The sequence below is a fragment of the Oryzias latipes genome, chromosome 23, assembly GCF_053564925.1.
Source record: "Oryzias latipes strain Hd-rR chromosome 23, Olatipes_Hd-rR_3.1".
In the NCBI taxonomy this organism is placed as follows: Eukaryota; Metazoa; Chordata; class Actinopteri; order Beloniformes; family Adrianichthyidae; genus Oryzias; species Oryzias latipes.
In genome coordinates, this window is record NC_136259.1 from 18473305 (window position 1) to 18493086 (window position 19782).

General features: G+C 37.6%; 1 protein-coding gene across 6 annotated transcripts in view; it reads left to right on the forward strand.

The window, feature by feature from the left end:
• The first annotated feature begins 974 nt into the window (after positions 1–974).
• The window catches only part of tspan11 (tetraspanin 11), an 87581-nt gene continuing 68773 nt past the window's right edge, over positions 975–19782 (forward strand). Inside the window, exons 1-9 of one of the 6 annotated variants that reach the window (XR_002293146.3) lie at positions 975–1113; positions 3769–3876; positions 5336–5527; positions 7997–8071; positions 9304–9408; positions 9625–9783; positions 11199–11285; positions 12132–12270; positions 15383–17452. Coding sequence is in view for 4 of the 6 variants with exons in the window: in XM_004083051.5 (XP_004083099.1) it covers positions 3790–3876; positions 5336–5527; positions 7997–8071; positions 9304–9408; positions 9625–9783; positions 11199–11285; positions 15383–15442 (765 nt within the window). In the remaining 2 variants the exon portion in view is untranslated. Of the gene's footprint in view, positions 1114–3768; positions 3877–5335; positions 5528–7996; positions 8072–9303; positions 9409–9624; positions 9784–11198; positions 11286–12013; positions 12071–12131; positions 12271–15382; positions 17453–19782 lie in introns of those variants that run through there. The other 5 variants (XR_002293147.3, XM_004083051.5, XM_078941712.1 and 2 more) reach the window with 5 other exon arrangements.

Genomic DNA, 19782 nt, shown 5'->3' on the forward strand with positions numbered 1-19782 from the left:
ACCATAAAACAATAGTTTGTTGGTATTTTGTGCTCTGACTGGAGAATGTTTAGATCTATTAAGGGATATTAAGCCTAATGGATGGCATCCTTTGCTAATGTTGTTTTGGTAGACTGCCGCCAGTCCAGGTGACTGCAGATGACTGGATTTTTCATTTGGTCCTAATAGTTTGTTTATTGAATTAGCAGAGTTGGAAAAAGAAGAAAAATGTACTTAAGAGGTCTGTTTTCATCGAAGAGGAAGTGATGAAGGAATGAAGGTCATTAGGATATGAAGGAATCACAGAGCACAACGGCTGGATGGGATGAAAGACAATAAACAGGGAATTATAGAAAATTTTAAGATCATTCATATTTCAACTCCTCTTCCTAGTTTCCTTTTCATCATATCAAATTTTTCATTTACCCTGTAAAGCAACCTTAGATCATGCAAAAATGTTACTTGCCTGTAAACAGCTTTTTTTAATTTTACCCCCCCCCCCATCCTTGTTTCTCTACGGTCTATTTGCTGAGTGAGAACCCCTTCAGAGAGGCATTTGGTTACACAGTAACCAGGGTTTTGCTGTTAAAGGCCCAATGGCATTTGACAGATGTCCCAGGACGAAGCTCCTTCTTCCTCCACAGCGTTGCGTTTACTAAATGTCGGAAATGTGCCAACTACAAAGATTGCCTCAAATGGCTAAAAATTCATGCCAGTCTTTTATGATCGTACTTCGATGTTAAGACAAAGAAATAATAATTAAAGTCCGTTTAAATCAATACTATAAGAACAGCTCAATGGATATTACTGACATTATTATGTTTTAATGTTATGATCAAATAGAAAATAGGTGGTTAAAATCTTTACTATTTTATCAGTTTTATAGATTGGTTTAAAATATCTATTTACTATGTGAAAATAGTTTGATTAAATGTACGCTGGATTGGCATGATCGGTGCTCAACATAAAAAAGACGAGCTGTCCCTGAAAGCACCACCGCCGCAGACTGCTGGACACCCTGAAGGCAGCAGCAGCTCGGCTGGACGAAACGGCTGCCACTGCAGTGGTGTTCGCTGTTTCCCTAGGGAAATTTCCTTTAAAAGCGGCTTGTTGTTCGTAAGAAACTTCGCTCTGGTGAGTTACAAGAGCTTTCCCGGATATTTTGACGAACTACGCAGTTTTTTTTGTCGAGTTAACTTTTAGATAGCCGGGAAAACTTAACCGCGCGCGAGCAAAGTAAACGCAGGTGATTCGTTTTTCGGGATGCTCGGCTTTATGCTCACGTTCCTACGGGGAAATGGATTTAAAATGTCACCAAGTGTATATGTATGCCTTTAATTTATGACACCAAAGGACACAGAAAATGGGCAAAGTCGGAAATATTTAAGGTGGGAGGCAGGACACCGGTCTGGTGCTACTACCTATCTATGGTGTCCTCCTTAGCTGTCTACACACGCACTGTAAGGCCTAACGCTAATTGTTTTCTATCCCCTTGCTGTTATGGTTTTAAATGTGATGTATGGAGCTTCAAAGGTGAAGTTTATTTTCTTTTTGGTCGTGTAATGCGATGTGTGGTCGATAAAAGCGGTTACAGGTGGTTCTCTCAGATGGGGACAGTGTCGTCACAGGAAAGTTAAATACGCCAGAAAGCGTGCCCCTATTTGCGCGCGCGCACACACACACACACACACACGCACACACAAACATGCACATCAGTAGATTTCATTCAGATACATAGCTTAAAGAGCCACTCCGATGAAAATCGTGTTTCTAAAAGTTTTTTTCCTGATTACGGAGGATGGATGGATGGAACGATGAGAAGAGACCTTAAGTTGTTACAGCTGATGAAGGATTCGGTTTAATTATATTTTGATTACTTGAAGCCTTGTGTGTCAAAAAAGTTAACTAGATTGATTAGGTGTGGCTCCAAGGCGGGGGCACTTACTATTTATTAGTGGTTTATTGTGGGTGTAAATACGATCCCAGGAAATGACTCACTACACCCCATACACCCTTCACCATCACCGCCTTTGTTGAGAAAAGGTTTCTCCACACTTTGGCTTCTCCAACTCCTCTCAAACCATCTGTCCATTGTGTCCATAACGCACAGTTTCTTGTCTACAAAAAAGGGTCAACTGTCCGTCAGGTTCAGCTGAACTGCTGAGATCTGACCTGATGTTGACCTATCCACTCCATTAAAGTGGTTGTTGAAATTTCCATCAGGTCTGCAGGACTGGCGATCTAAGGAGAGATGCCAGGATCAAAAACAGTCTAATAAATAGGATTTGAAACTTTGTTTTAAAAGTGATTTAAAAAGAAAAAAAACATTTAAGCATTAGTTTCCGCTACTCACAATTAGTGATCTGTCAGTTAGTTTGGAAAGGTTCTGAGAATAAGTTAATAAATTGAATTTTTGCACTTTATTTTATTATCTTTTAATGTGTCTCTTATGATGTCATGATTGGCAGTTGTTCATGTTAGGAAAGGTAAATCCAAGATTGAGTTCAAAAGCAATTCCAAATAGATTTAAAAGCGAAAGAAAAAACAAAACAAAAAAGAAAACTTGATCATTAAAGATAAATGAACCTTTGAATATTTTACTGATCATTAATTCATTTCTTGTGGATTTATGGTTTTGGTCAGTTTCCCTCCAGTTTTTTATGGACACCTTAAGCTCTCTGATAAGCCATCCAGCTCTTTTCTGCATTTCATTTGTGGGAAGCCCACTTAAATGTGTTTATTGAGCCAGTGTGTTTGCTCACACACATTTTTAGATGAGTTCAGCTGAACTTGCAGTATTTCTTGTGGTGTTGTCCACTGAGGAGCCACTCTATAGATCAGCTTTATGGCTCCACTGGAAATGCTTTTCACTAAGTGGCTTCTTATTTACAGGATAACAAACACACACCAAATTAATGACTTCGAGGTTTATAAAAAGTTCATTTGTATTTACTCTAGGCCTGCACAATATTTCGCAAATTTATCGTAATTGCGGCATCAAGCTCTGCAACGTATATACCGGAAAAGACGGCAAAAATCGCAATAAATGGTTATCTTAAATGTGCTACAACAACCTTATGGCAGCTTGAAGTATTTAACGAATCAAATAAATCCATTTAGGCATTTGACCAATCGGATGGAGGCTTTTTATGTTAGATGTTCGCCTCCAATATAGACTTGGGTTAACTGTTATTTAAATTAAGCTGTTTCAGTGAAACGGAAATTATGGTTTTTGGTTGTTTTGCTATTTGTTCATATACCGCAAGTTATATATCGTCATCGCAATATTGATCACAAATATCGCATATTGCAAGTTTTCCACTTATCGTGCAGCCCTACCTCAAAAGAGGGTTGGAATGGGACTTTAAAGACTAACATTGGAGTTTTATTTGATCAAATTGATCCGTACAGATACAATCTATCTATCTCTGCTGAACACTGAAGTGCCATTTTTCCTTAAGAAGAACCCCTTGTTTTTTATTGTATTTTCTCTTTTTATTAAAACTAAATAAATACCCTCTTCATTGTTTGTAAATGTGTTTTTTTTCCATGACTAATACACAGGAAAAAGCATCAAAATGGGGATTTGAATAAAATAAACTTGACTTTCATGAGGAGGACTAAGAGAAACATAAATCTGGGTTTTTCTGGAGGGCTGGGAGCAGGAAACTTTCTGACACAAATTCTTGTTGTTTGTTCCCAGAGTAGGAAATGAGTAACACTGAACAGAAGGAAACCAACATAAAACAATGAATGAATGCACTAAATGAAACAAATCTGCACTTTCAGAGCTGAGCTGAAGGAAGGAAGATGTCGGCCCTTCACAAAGATGAGCAGGGGGACTGGCAGACCGTGTGCCTCAAATATCTGCTTTTTATTTTTAACTTTCTCTTTTGGGTAAGTGCTTCTAAATACCTTTAAAACCAAGGCTACTGAATGTTTACTTCAGTTCAGTAGGGCTGTGTTTATGAATAATTTATTCAAGCCAATATTCACTCACAAGCGGGAACATTGATTCATGAAATAAACTGTCATGTTTATGAGTTTTTTGGAGGTAAAAAGACACATCTGTTTGCTTTTCATGCTGGAAATGATAATTTTACTGCTAAAAATTCCAATTTTGTTGCTTATAATTTACTAGTTAAATGTAAACTCTTCTAGAATTGAATAACCTTTTATTGGGATTAAATAATTTCAAATTTTTTTTTCTATCTGAATTATTGAAATGATTTAATACATTTACAATTTCATAACACAATTTGATTTACAATTAGTCATCTGCTGATCTGACGCATTTCCAGTTCTGGTCAGACACAGACAAGATGTTGAAGCAATGTCTTTCAGTATGAAATGGAGAACAAAAACATATCTGACACATACTTAATACATTGCTGACATACACAAAGTCTGTAAAATAATATAGATCGTTATTTACAAAATCAAAAGTGCAGGTTAAAAAACACTTGTTAGCAAATATTTTATAGATGCACAACTAAAAACATAATTTAAAAAAAATATTGTTTGTATTCGAGGACTTGAATAAATAAAATAGAATGACTTTTTTTCTAGTTTTCAATTGTCTGCCTGATGATGCTCCTTTTTGAGGAGTTATTTGAAAGTTGAAACCCCAACTTTTGTAGTGTTTCAAAGGTATGTGGTGCTTTTCTAGTTCAATCCAGCATGCCTAAACATTAAATGAAACTCTAAACATAGTTGAGAGATCAGAATGATCTTTCAAAACAGCACTCCTCCCCACCGGGGTCTCCAAGGTTTTGGCCTGTGCTGCTGTGTGAAAGAGAATCTTTGTTCAGAGGGGTGGGAGGATGAAAACGACAAAACAAAACAACTTCTGAAAGCATTTCCTAGTTGTTTTCCTGTTAAACCCATGAGATTGGAGGAAAATATTTCAATGTCGCTCTGGGTCATTCAGGATTGCTGGAGGGAAGTAGGCCTTCTGCCTTCTGAAGTTGCTGTGCTTCAGTGATTGTTGTTTATGCCACTTTATATGGTTTCTCCTCTCTTTCCTATCTGACCTCATCTCTGTCGACTGTTTACTTTTTCTAGTTGTAAGTTTGTGAAACTGTTTTGTCTCTTTAGTCTTTACCATACATGTTTGTCTTTTTTTGGGAAAAAAACAACAAAAACTCTGACACATTTCTCTATTCTTCTTCCATTTTTTAATAAGCACCTTCTCCTTTTTATACTTTATCACTCACACAAAAATAAATAAACGTCAAAAGGCTGGCAACTCTCTCAAGTGAGGGTTTAATAAGACAGAATATTTTTTTGTCTTTGGTTGTGTTTTAAAGCATTTTCATTCCTCCTCCATTTCCCTATGCTTTCTCTGGCCTTCCAGATGGGTGGAGCTGCTGTTTTGGGTGTAGGAGTCTGGACACTGGTGGAGAAGAGCGACTACTTAAGTCTGCTGGCTTCCAGCACCTTCGCCGTCTCTGCATATATCCTCATCCTGGCTGGAAGTCTGGTGGTGGTTACTGGCTTTTTGGGTTGCTGTGCCGTCATCCGGGAGCGCAGAAGATGTTTGTCTGTGGTGAGACGCCAAAAAGGGAAAGCCCCACTCTCTAGTTCAAACTCTAAAAAGAAGGGGTTTGACACCAAAACACTGAAATCTTTGGTTATCTGTGATGTCAAATCAGGATCAGCTTAAAATGAATGAAACACCAGATTGTAGATTTCAAACTAGTCATTGTGAATTTAAAAAAAGCAAGAAAGAAAAAAGAAAATTTGAGTGCAGGTTGTAAACTTAAAATAAACATATAAAATTAAAAGAAATATAAATGTCAAAAATAGCATTGTAAATATAAAGAATAAAATTGTAAATTGAAAAATAAAATTGTAAATAAAAAATAATCGAAACCTATGAAAATATTGAAAATCATTTTTTTTAACCTTGAATAATAATAAAACAAACAGCAAGAACTTGTACCAAATAAAAATTTTTATTAGTAAGAGTTGCTGTTTTGTACTTTAAAGTTGTTTTTTCTTCTCTTTTCTCACTCTTTGCTTTCAGTTCTCAATTTACACACTTTAGGCTGATTGTGATTTGACCCCATGGTTATCTTTCTTTCAGGATGTTAGAAAACTTCTGCATAGAATTCAGGTGACATTATTTTGTTGGTCTACATGTTATTTAGCATGCCAATGAGACATGTTGAGGTAACACGTGTAGAACCAGAAGAAACATGAATGACTCGTACTCCACATTTTGCTGCCAGTGGGCTGTTCTTTACACAAATGCAGCAGCATAACCCAGATCTCATCTGTGCCAACTCTCTTTTACGGTTTGTCACGCGCGGCTGAAAAATGACTCTGACGGGAACCCTTGCTGTCCTCATTATTTTGCAGAGGCAGGACCCAAAAGGAGGAAAAGCAGGCAGGATATGAACACTAGCTGCCGCACAACCATTTATAGTTCTGCCTATCAATATTGATGGATGAGGCAATAGATGAGAGCAAAGGGCATCTATGGGGGCACTGGAATCAGGAGTAGAGTTTACTTACCAGTTGCTTGGAGTAAATTAATCAAGTTTAGTAAAGAAAAATTAACATCGCTTTATTTGTTGCAGTTTAAAACTTTACTTTTTTTTTTTTTTTTACTTTAATTTCAAATGAGTTCAATTCATGTCCTGAGTATTGATCCTATATGTACGATGAGCTCTTAAAAGTCCCACAATCCTCTGACGTTTCATGCCGATCATTCATCACACAATTATGTGTGTCTAAATATGTTCATGTCTGACATTTATACATTGCACAACAAAAACGCACACATTTATTAATCTATAGGACGGAATGGAGCATCTTCTTGCAAACAGTCTGATTCAGCTGTATATATATTTTTTTCTTTCAAGCACTCCGCATATTCCAAGATGACAATGTTAGGAATCAGTTTGTTCAGTATGGCTTTGGCCCCCGGGGAAGGGGGAACGCATCTCACCACATTCCTATCACTGTTACAATGCTAGGATATTAAATTGTATTAAAAAATGCATTTATCTAGACTGAAAGTAGTTTTTTTAACATGGAAGAAATCTAAAAATCTTAAAACTAAAAGTAGTCCAACGCAGTTTTATATGTGGCGGTGTTGTGCTGTAGAAGCATAGTTATTATTTGCTTTGATATATTTCATTTAGCTGCTGCTACAAAATGTTTTAGACCTGATGCATTCAGTTCCTGATTGAATTAATGGAAAGCAGGCTCATGTGCGAGAGGCCTTGATGTCTCCAACATGGTTTCCCTGCAGCTGTTTGCTCCTGACGGCCTGTCATCATGTTATTTGTGTTCTGCAGGTTTTGCTTTGTGTTTTAGTCACACATTGTTTTCTCTCACTGTGTGACAGCAGGATCTAATTAGTTGTGTGTTTGTGTTTGGTGCCTTTGACTGTACTCGAGAAGTGCGTTGAACCGTTTCATTAAAGAAAGATTTGTGGTTTTTGGATAAAAAAGCTGGAGTTCTTGTTGTCAGTCTGTTTGCTGCACATGTTAAATATGCTTTTTAGCTTTGGTTGGTATTAAAGGTTATTGTTTAGCTTTCTTTTCCAGATTTTATCTTGTAAGTTTGGAGTTGATGTAATTATCCAAAGTCAGATTCTGGTTTCCCTGAGGAATGCCAAACTCTGAGGTTTCAGTTTCGTTAGTAGAGTTCTTGCCAATTCGACTTCTTAAAGTCTGTTATGACAGACAGTGACACAGTTTTAAGCCACATGCAGTGATCATTAAAACATACAGGCGGGGATCCTTCCGCGCAGCCTGTCGGCTTCCTTTATGACTGTCTCCGTCTTGTGCGGTATTGCCATCTGTGTTGGAAGCGACAGATGCAGCAGGATGACAGTTGATAGTAGTTTGTATTGAGCTGTCACAACTTTGAGCAGCTTGAGTTAGCAACGACTTAGTTAAGGCGACAACTGCGCTGACAATTGCGAGGCAAAGATGTCTTGATTAATTCAAGCCGAGGCGCAATGCATTGAACTTCACCCTCTGTTTTCTTATTTCCTGTACAGTATTTCTTCTTCCTTTTGGTTATCTTCTTGATTGAACTGGTGGCTGGAGTTCTGGCGTATGTGTACTATCAGAGGGTAAGTGATGAATGCTGATGATTCCCTTTTAGCTCCAGCCTGTAAGCGGGCTGACTTGTCTGTGTTGTGGGAACAAAACAATAAAGCAAAGATTGGAGAGAAAAAAACGCGACACCGCGATTATTGCTGCTTCATCACCGTGGTGATCAAAAATCCCACACCGTAACAGCTCTACTCTCACTAGCTTACAGCCCCTCACTGCACAATATGAGGAAAACTCACGATATGCAATATTAGTGATCAATTTTGCAATGACCATGTAACTCGCGATAGAACAAAAAATAGCAAAACAACTCAAAACATAATTTCCTTTTCACTGCAACAGTTTAATTTAAATAATAGTCACCATGACTTAAATTATACTCCAAATGACCCCCGTCTACTTAGGAGCCGAGCATCTAACAAACAAGAGCTCCATCCGATTGGTCAACAACGTAAGGGGCTCCACCTGATTGGTCAGATGCATGAATGGGATTTATTTGAGTCATTTAAATACTTCAAGCTGCCATACAATTGTTTTAGCACATTTAAGGTAACGATTAATTGTAATTTTCACCATCTTTTGCGATATGCATATTGCACAGCTCCTGCATACATAAATTTGCGATTTATTGTGCAGACCCAACCTACCATTACAGGTGCAACAAAAATGGTGAGCAATATTGGTGCTATCCAGCTATCCAGTTTAGAATTCAGATGAGGAAAACAAAGACGTGCATGCATCTATTCGTCGCCAAGTGGACGCATCGGAATGGAGCGGAGCAGCGAGCTTGTGGCCTTCCCAGCATGCTTTCTAAATCACAAATACATTCTGATTCACAACTATTTAAATAAAGAAATACTCAGAAATGCAATTCTGTGCTTAATTTTCTATATAGATGTCCTCCATCATGAGAAAAATGCAACAAGAACATGTTAAAAATCCCTGAAACACTATTCTGTTGGGTAGCCTTTAAGAAGGCAGTTTCTCACTTCTAAACCGTAGAAAGAAAACTGTAGTGTTGGAATGATGGACTTAAATTGATTTGAGTGAAACTGCTCACGAGGTAGGCAGAGTTTGTTGAAAATTGGGCATCATGACAAAATGTATGTACAAAACCTCAAAGTTTAGCTGAACTTCTGTACCACGATATTTTTAATTCAAAATAAATAATTGTGTTTGTAGGTAATAAACATGAAATGTATTTTATATTGGATCTATGCTGAAGATGCTTTTCTTTTGTCTGTTTAAGCTGAGTGAAGAGCTAAAGCAGCATCTGAACCAAACCATGTCAGAGAATTATGCTCAGCCTGGGAAGGAGGCCATCACAGCAGCTGTAGACAGACTACAACAAGATGTATGTTATATATTATTAAAACCATTAGATCTAATGTTTTGTTAATGCAAAGGTGCGTCTAGATGAAAAAGTTCTCTTAACATTAATGGGGTTTCCACAACTTGGTATGCTGGAACTGTTGCCCAGCACTATCTTAAAAGTTCTTGGAGACAGACTGGCTCCTTGGAAGTAAAATGCAGAGGAAGACATGCCTAACTCTGAGTTCTCTTCATCCAGTTTAAATGCTGTGGCAGCAACAACTCCCAGGATTGGGCGCACAGCGTGTACATCTCATCAATCGCGGCAGAGCAAAGAGTGGTCCCTGATAGCTGCTGTAAGACTATTACCCATGCGTGTGGCAAGAGAGACCACCCCTCCAACATCTACAAGGTGGAGGTAAGTGCTCCAACAGGTTAGGGGAAATGAGGAACGGTGGTTGTGGTGGCTAAGATAAAGCGGAAGGCCGTCATTATACGGACGAATTAATGATGCACAGCTAGCACCGACCAATGAGTAGATCATAAGAGCAAATAACTTTCAGCAGACAGTTTTCTGTGGTAAATTCCAGATGAGATATTTAAATAAGGATTTTTGTAATGCTCATTCATGCAGTGCAGAGCTTTTTTTTAAAGGTAAGCTTATAGCACAGTATCTAAAACGGATTTCATAATATCTACATTTTTTGTAAATGAGAGAAATCTTTGAGTTCTAAACTTAAAAGTTGGCTAAAACGTGGCTGAAATAAAATATTTGTGTTTTTGAACTTTTATTTAATTGCAATTACTCTGCAGCCTCTTAGAAAATAATAAAGCAGTGTTTTTCCACTCAACAGGTGGGGTATCTTGGTAGAAAATATTTACAACTACATTTTAAAGCTAAAAATAACTTGCATCTGTTTTCTTTTCATTTTATTTCTCTCTCTTTTTGCATTTTTGCCAAATTTGATGTTAAAGCTCTCTCTTGCGTATTCATACATGTTGAATTGTGAGCAAACCTTTTTTTTTTTACTATATATTTTTAGTTAAACTCAGTTCAGCTTATTTGTAAAGTGCCAAATTCCAACCAAATTTGTACTTAATTTCTTATGTATTGCAAAAGAAACAGACTATCCCAAACTATTCAGTATTGTTGTATTAAGATTTGTTGGCTTGATAAGAGCTGCACAGTGGTGTAGTGTTCAGCACTCTCACCTCTCAGCAAGTAGACCCAGGTTTGAATCCCGGCTGGGACCTTTCTGCATGGAGTTAGCATGTTCTCCTCGTGCATGTGTGGCGTCCCTCCACAGTCCAAAAACATTGTTCATAGATTAACTGGTGAATCAAAAATAGTCTCTTAGGTGTGAATGTGAGAGTGTGTTGTTGTCTGTCTCTGTGTGGCCCTGTGATGAACTAAAGGATCCAGAGAGGCTGGGATTGGCACCCGGGACCCTAAAGGGTCAGAAAATGAATGGATGGATGTTTTATAATAATGCCCTGCATAATTAACCGGCATATTGACATGGATTTTGACGTTGTCCTGTTTGTTTCTTTTTTGCTTTATTTTTGTAGTTTTAGCTGTGCAGTATTTGTATTTGTATTTGTTTTTATTTATTTAAGGGACAATGCATACAAAGAACAGTGTGGAATGCTCTAAAAATAGTGAGCCACTGTAAACATGCAGGACTGTAGCCTAGGCTAATGTCCATCCTCTGTCCCGTTCTGACCATGGCCAGCCACCAAAAGTTTTTTTTTTTTTTACCAGTAATGGTAAAAAAATATAACATTTTTGTGTATCTGTTTCAATGTCATTGATTTGTCTCGTTTTTCCTGCAGGGTGGTTGCATTACTAAGCTGGAACAGTTTCTAGCAGACCACTTGTTAGTCATTGGTGCTGTGGGGATCGGAGTGGCTTGTCTTCAGGTGAGCAGAACAAAATCTGTAGTTGGTGTTTGTAGGAAAAGGGACATTTTTTCTTTTATTCAGGCTCAGTTTTTCCAACTTCATGCTGCTTAGAAAGAGCAGAAGTGTTTTTGAATAAAAACTAACAAAGCCAGTTGGTCAGGGTTTTAATCCTGGTTACAGAGAATGCACGACTGCAGGTCAACAACCTCCAAAGAGCTTTTTATTTCATCTCACACTGCGCTCCGTAGAATGAATGTATTGAGTCATTTTAATTACTTAGTCTCAGTATGAAGCAGTTTGAAGCCTCCCAGAGATCAGTGATGCGTGCTCTTTTGTGTCGTATCATAAAGAATAACCCCTTTTCTACTGAAGCTGTGTGAAATTAACTGAAGGAACAACTTTTTGCTCTGGGTGTCTCTAAGAAAATGTTGAACTCTAAACACTTGAGCGGTCACTTGGTGGTCTGTTATGTTTTAATAGATAGTCAGAGACCTGACAAAGAGATAAGGCCATAATTTAACTGACATAATTATGTGAAAAAGATGAGAAAATCAGTCATGCAGCTCCTAAAATACTTTGAGCTTTCTAAAGTCTGTTTTTTTTTTATTTTTAAAGAGTATTCTTGTAATATGACAAACGATAAATGTTTACAGTACTTGTTTTGCATTTAATGTGTTTTTTTTTTCCAAACAAATATGATGTCTTTAATCATGTCTGTGTTCCTTCTTTATGTGTAAACATTTTAGATTAGCCGTGATTTGCTTCAGGAAAATCACCTACTGGCATAAACCATCTGGTGTACCAAACTAATCTGTTTCTGCGTTACATTGTGCGTCTGTGTTTGTGTGTTTGGTCTCACTGTAGCTGGTCGGGGCATTCTTGACAGCCTGCTTTATATATCTGCTCTATAAAGAAGAAGAGGAGGAGGAGGAGTTTGGTGCATTGTAATTTGGCTCTAGTGCATCTTGGTGATTTAAATCAATTGGAGAGACAAGCTTGGAGGGTACTGTGGACATCGGACTGCATGCCTTGTTCTTGCTTGGCTGCCTGCAAGGTGCTAAACATGGCTGCATGCGTGCTGAATGAACATCAAGTTCTTTTTATTATCTTTGCAGCAGGAATTCATCTGCTTGGCTTTGGCTGTGCTAAAGGTGTCTGCTGCTATGCATGCTATGCTAATGGGCTGTTGAGGAAGATAAGAATGTGACGGCTTGAGAAAAGGTCGAACGCCTTGTGTGACTGGCTCAGTTAATCACAGCTGAACTTCTCATGCAAAGAAAAAGGGTTTAAAATTTCCATCTAAAAACCCTTCATTGATGACACAGCCATACATGATTCTGTGAAAATCGACTTCCTATAATGTTTTGCTGTGAGTCGCAATTCGTCAAAGTAAGATCATTATTTCATTAATTATTGCAAAAAAAAAAAGCTATAAATGCTTCGATTATTTCCCCACCCCCTCTCACTGACACCTCTGATTACATTAAACACAAATGCTTTTGTGTTGTTGCTATAGTTACTTTTCATGTAAAATAGACCAGGCTAAAATAAATATTGTTTGGCAGGGACTTGGAGTTGTTTTGGCCTCTCAGATAGAAAACGGTGTTATCTAACCAAACGCTGTGTACTTTCACGTGTATTTTTAAAATCTAATTAACACGTGCCTTTGATTTTTTTTCATATCTAAAGTACGTAAAAGCTCTCACCTTTTAGACTTTGAGACATAATGCCTCTGGTGGAGGCAAACTGCTCCAATGAGAATGAGCAGAAACAGAGTGCTGACTAGCTTGATGAGGCGTACTCACAGGGCTTTTAGAGGCTTTAAGATGGAATCTGGCCTTTTGCCTGTTCATCCATCAAGACCTGCAGCTTGGGTTCTTTTCTGCTCCTGCTGCTTCAGTTTCTGAACATTTTCAGCAGTCATATGGTTAGTTCAGTGTTTTTGAACCTCTTTTGAGCCGAAAATCCCGAAGCACACCAACAAACAAAAATGTAGCAAAAGAGAAACTCTGTAGTCTGTATTGATGAACAGTCTCTCCACAATCTCTCATGCATTTTATTCTAATACCTGAGGCACAAAAAGCCTGAAGTTCCATCAGTTTTTTTCTAAAATTTGTGATAGTTGTCGATAATAATTTACAACTAAATTAATTGAAAGTTTACCCAGTTAGTTGTTTTCCCTCCAGTCTATTACAATGCAATTTCATGTAACGTCACAACCCCCCCCCCCAAAAAAAAAACAATAATATATTTTTTCTTAATAGATTCATTTATTGAATTTTTTTGTGTTTATGCCAAAGCAACTGCAATTTCTAAACAATTATATGATGATAACATCCTTGATAAATTAAAACAAAAAAGACCAACATTCTATTCATGTTCATTAATGTTTTTCTTTTGTCTTAATAAAAAATGTTACTTTAACAAAAAAAAAAAAAATTATGAAATACAGTCTTTTCAATTTAGTTTCAATGTGTCTCTGGCCACTTAACCATAATCCTGTATTTTTTTACTTTTATCTAAACTTGACTTCAACTTTTCAAAAGTGCTTTACGGCTGAAATGGAATGAGTCTTTTCCATGTTTCTGTTTGTTGTACCTCATGACAGTTTACAGCAGCTCAGTAAGAGTAGCTGTCACTTTAACCCGATGCATCATGGGAGATGTAGTGCTAACAGTGGCGCTGAAGCTGGACAGACTCACATCTTTAAGTTTTATTAATTTATGCACCTTTTACATGGTCTGACAACAGACCCCGTGGGAAGTAACAGCGCTAAACATGATCTTGAGCTGCTATTTATGCTAGAATTCAGAAACTCTGAGTCGTGTCAGCACCAGGAAGTGAGGACATTTACCACGTCTGATTGGTCAGACTAGTGACCTATTGCTTAAACCTCCAAGAATGATTGGTGGAGAGTTTAAGAGGCAAGACTTTTCAGTTATCGGCTAATTCTATAAAAAAAAATCAAATAAACTAAAGAAAAAAGCATTTTATGATGTTTCATATACGAAAAACTCAGTGTTTTATCAGGGCCTGTTTGGATGAACACCGAGCTGATAACGTGGCGATGGTAAGTTTTTCAGATCAGTGAAAATGAACAATTTCCCACGGAACACCTGGCCATCTCCCACGGCACACTAGTTTGCTGTGGCACACTGGTTGAAAAACACTGGATTAGTTTATGTATAACATGGAGTCTCTAAAGTGTAGAGTATATTCATCGTTTCTCAGATTAGCAAAGGTTTATAGTCATAGTTCTGTGTTCCATCCATTTAAATGTCATGGTTTTAAAATATTTTCACTTTTTTTCCGGGGGGAAAAAAATAAAAAAAACAATGACTTGATAAATGTGCTTTTTGTTTGTGTTGGCGATTTCTTTAGTACATTGTTTAGTTATTAAAATCAATAGAAGTCACCGTCTTGCAGTTTGAAAACAATTTTCCATTACTTATACCATCATGTGCTGCTCCAGTTTTTTAAATAACGATTGACTTCATGTAAAGTTTTTGTATTTTTGTCCAGATTTTTGTGTCAGTTAATCCCTCATTTATAGTGGGGTTACGTTCTGAAATCTGCATAGTAGAAATACAGATATTTTACAGGTGTAAAAGTCCTCTCACTACACACTTTATACACGTTTCTCAGACAGAAATGAAGAAAATTAAGTTCAGTATTATAGAATAAAAGCAATCATTTGTTAGTGATTGAAGATTCATGTAGACGTGAACCCATTCTGTACAGAAGACACAGTTGACAAGGTCAATCAGGATGCAGAACACTGCACTGGAAAAACAATAAAAAGTAAAAAGGAAAGTTGCACTGAAAAAAGGGTGAACTGCAATGCAGCGAAGGACCACATTATTGTTTATTTTTAGGGTAAAATACATTGGTGCATGAATGTGCCTTTACATTCACCTCATTTCCTTTTTTGTTAAGCCACTTTGTGCACATGCTCTGTTGCTGCTGTAAACACTTCCCCATAGTAACCAGCCAGATGCCTGTGCTTTCCAGCACTCTCTAGCTGCATCACCTTTAACTCTTCCCTGCCAAACATTTAGCAACGTTCAAAATTTCTGCAGTCATCCAGTGACTGACTACCAACTTGCTGTTTTCAGATCTGTGGGATGGTGTTCACCTGCTGCTTGTACAGACGGATCAAGATTGACCCTTACTGAACACACCAGGAAACCAACACAGCGTTCAAAACAGATGGAACACCCGTGACACGTCACTTAACTATACTTCAATTCTGAGCTGGTCACAGAGAATACAGTCAGAAACAAACCCGGTGCATGAGTAGCAAGGCCTTTCTTTTATCAGAGTAAACTTGAATAAGCTAACCAAGAGCGTTATCTTTTTTTTTAATCTAACTGCCTTGGCTTAAGTGCATGCTTTAATGTGGGCAAAATCATTAAAGTAATATTGCCTTCAATACATCACTACAATGCAAAGATATATTTAATAGGTTGAAGGAGCTGAGAAAAGGCACTAATATGAAACACATTGTGCCTCTGTCATGGCTGCTGATGTATAGTCAAACTAATCCTGTGCCTAAAACCTGCTGAAATTACACTGTAAAAGATTTATATTTTTACTTTATATATATTATGCATTATAATATTCTCTTAAATGTTTGACCGTGTAGAGAAATCAATAATGAATCAATGTTTTATTGAACAGCTGATGGACAAAATGTAAATTCATCTTCTAATATCTGACTCCATCTAGTGGCAACTCTTGTGCATTACAGGAATTACAGGCACACTAAGATCTTTAACCCTTGTGCTATCCTAGGCACTTTAACGTTGGGAGTTGGGTCATCTAGACCCACTAGACAGTGCTCTGAACCTTTTTTCTTCAATGATTTGTGATCTTCACTGGTGTCCATGGATTACATGAAATCATTCCACCTTTATCCACCTTTGTCATTGTAGGGAGAACGCATCAAAGTAAGGGTGGGGTCATCTAAGATAGCACAAGGGTAAAGAACCCTTTTGTTCATCCATCTATCTGCTCTTCTGGGTTAGTCCTTTTCTGGGTTATACTGGGGTTGCTGAAGCCTGTTCCAGCCTATCGGTGTGGAGGTGGGATACACCCTCTGCCTCAGTGGTCTCCAACCCCTCGGTCCGTGGGACAGTTGGTTCCGGACCAAATAGAAAAAAAATGACCAACATTTTTTCTGTTTTGTTTATATTCTGATTTTGAAAGAACTTTTATCTGGAAAAACTACTGGATGCTCTGTCACGTGTCGAAAATCCATCCACTACTTGACAAACGTATTAGGAAAGTTTTTTTTCTCAGGAAAGGGCCAGTATGGAAACAGAAGAAGAGCCTTTGACTTCAAAATAAAGGAAAGGTGCATTAAAAGACAAAAACCAGGAGTCTTTCCTCCAAAAATTATTGCGAAATTAGTTCCCGCACACCACACTAATGATGAATAATATTTTGCAACCAGCTGTCTGTTACAAGGATGCCGTTAATAAAGTTGTTCAAGTGGTGGATTCACATTTCTTATTATATTTAGAAAATAACAGTTTTATCATTTGTTTTTCCTTGTTGTATTTAAGTATTTTTATATTTATCCTCATCCTTCAGATGAGGCTGAAGTTGGCGTCTGATTTTAACTTTCACTTTGACAGGTATGGATTAAGGGAACATCTATATCAAATTTTAACTGTTCCAACACAAAATTTAGTGTACAAATAAAGTTTAAAGCACCTGCAGATATTTTACAGGGGACAAAGATAAACTTTAACCTAAAAAGATTGCAAAAACTGGAGGGAAAAAGAAAAAATCAGACGCTCACTTCAGCCTCGTACTGGCAGGTCCGTGAAAATTTTGTCTGACGTTAAACCGATCTGTGGCCTGAAAAAGGTTAACGGACTGCTGATCTATGCTATTAAAGTACAGTTTGATTTATATTCTCCATTGCTTGCCCTTTTGTGCATTTTTATTTGTTCATGAGAGTACTCTGCATTCTCAGAGGCAACGTCTTGTAATATGTATATATTGATTGATGCTTAGAAAGTATTTTAGATGACCTGTACTTTTAAAAATTGATGTTTTGATTAATGAGTTGATGTAACACTGACTGCTATATTTTCAATGAATGGAAACTACTAAAAATGTTGAAATATGACATTACACTAATGAGTGGAGTTTAAGTGAATAAACATCGGATTGCATTTTGACTAGATTCTAATTATCTCTGCTAGATAATTTCATAAAAATTTGTCACAAATTTTGTTTTTGTTATTTTCTTTCCAGAAAATAAAACGTTGAAGTTATTAGATGTTCATACATTATAATTCCAGAGCTGGTGGATAAACCAATAGAGGGTGTTGGAGACCTTTCTTGCTGGAAGATAACAGTATCTATAGTTATTTTTATTATATGTCATTTAAAGTTAGCTTGATGGGGCAACGTGTATGAAACAGACAGCACAACAGAAGCCCCAGCTAGACTTGCTTTGATGGCTTTTTTTTTTAACCCTAACAACTCTTATTTTAAGGTTTCAATGCTAATTGTAATGCAATCTTACAATTAATCTGAGCAAAACTCTACTTAAGGCTACCTTGTTAAAGCATTTATTGCTCCACAAATGACCTTTTCAGACAAAATATACGTGTGGGTTAGTATTTGCGTTTTTAGACGTTTCCTAAAAAGGAAATTTCTTAACTTTTTAAAAACCCAACTGTGCTTCTTTGTGCTCCTTTTGATGATATATAGTGTTCCTCAATGAGCTAGATATTTATGTGAATGCATTGCTTTCCTTTGTCTTCGTTTCCTTGCTCTAGATGCTTATGAGACCTTGTGTTGGTACGCAGCGATTTATCATTGTCACCCATTTAGATAAGAAAAAAAAGCATCGTTTTGCAACAATCTGGAAGTTCTCCAGCATTGTGGCTTCAGGAAGCCTGTAGAGCCTGTCCGTCCCTCTGTCTCCATGAGCTCTGGGTGGATGGCTCTCATTTTCTACAGATGTCACACATATTACGATTCCTGAGAGACTGACAAGATAGAAGGACATACACACAGCAGAAAGGCTGCTCACATTAGCATGCAGTTTGCTCTCTTTGCCAAGATAGACCCATGAAGAACAATTGAGAGCAGCTGGAGTTGCGCCGCTCCCCGTGTGTTGAGGCCTCTATGCATCACACAGCCTACTTATGTGCTCCATTCTCATCTCGTTATAGCTGTAGGGTAAATATTTCACTGGACCAGCAAAAGGAAAAAAAAAAAGCTTTCCAAAGAACACATGTTCTACTATTTGATGATGACAGGTGTGCTTGTAAATTCACAGATAAAACATCAAAGACCTTTTTTTTTTCCTCTAAAAGGTGGGCAGGAATATTGGTGTTGATATTTGCTGTACTTTTGGCAAAATCATAACGTGGGAAACTTTCTTTAAAGACTCACTCTGAGGAAAATGGTGTTTTTGGTGTCCCACTATGGCGTTTCCTCTCTGCCATAAAGTGAAAGGGCGTAATTGTCTTTACACTGAGTGCAAATCCAGATGAGGGCGCAAAGGGGAATTGACCGCGCAGGATCACCGCTCAGTTAGGATTGCAGGCCTGCAGTTGTAAAATGCGGGGTCGCTCGGTTAGAATTGCGCCTGCGTGGTTGTAAGGTTCGCTCACTCAGTTCCTGAATACGCCCGCTCACTTGTCTACGCCCTTTCACTGTGTGGCAGCGATGAAACACCATACCCCACTGTGATCATCTTTTGATCTATTTTTAAAGTGTTCCAAATGGTCTTTAAATTATAATTGGACCGTTTTTAGCTACAATCAAACAATTGGTGTTGTTCTCTAGAACATAGTTTCTGCAGAGCAACAGGAGTTCATTTGAAATTTGCCCTTTGTTTTCAATTTCTCCCGTTAGCTTACAGCCCCTCACAACCCCAACCTATGTACAGTTTTGAACCAGATGCCAGCTCGGATGAGGAAAACAAAGACGTAGAAGGATCTATTTGTGGATGCATCAGAATGGAGTGGAGCCACTGTGCTGAAACTATGTCCTAGAAAATGACACAGGTTTTTTTGATTTTGGCTCAAAATGGCACAAACATAATTAAAAGATCACCCTTTTAAAATGGATCAAAAGTTGATGGGAGCCTGAAAGTCCTTATTTACGCTTTTGATTGTACTTCTGCTTGATTTGTTAGCGAGCTGGATTAAAAGTTCGTACATCCCCGGTTATAAGTGTTTGTTTGAAAGGTCATCAAGAACTGCAGCTAACAGAAAGCCCAGAAATGGATGTCAAGATAAAAAATAACATGGCAATCAAACATAAACACAGCTTCAGCAAAATTACACACAACCAAGCAGATTAAATACAATTCTTTTTCTTTTTTTTTAAACTATATTAGCTGTCCCAGCAAGTTTGCATCAGGCCTGCAACTCATTAACTTGGGCCACAAATGTGTTTGACAGTTCTCCATCGGCATCAGAGGCATGGGAAAGAAGGTGTCACATAACTTCATAGCTGGACGTCAAGATTTCGGGAAAGCAGC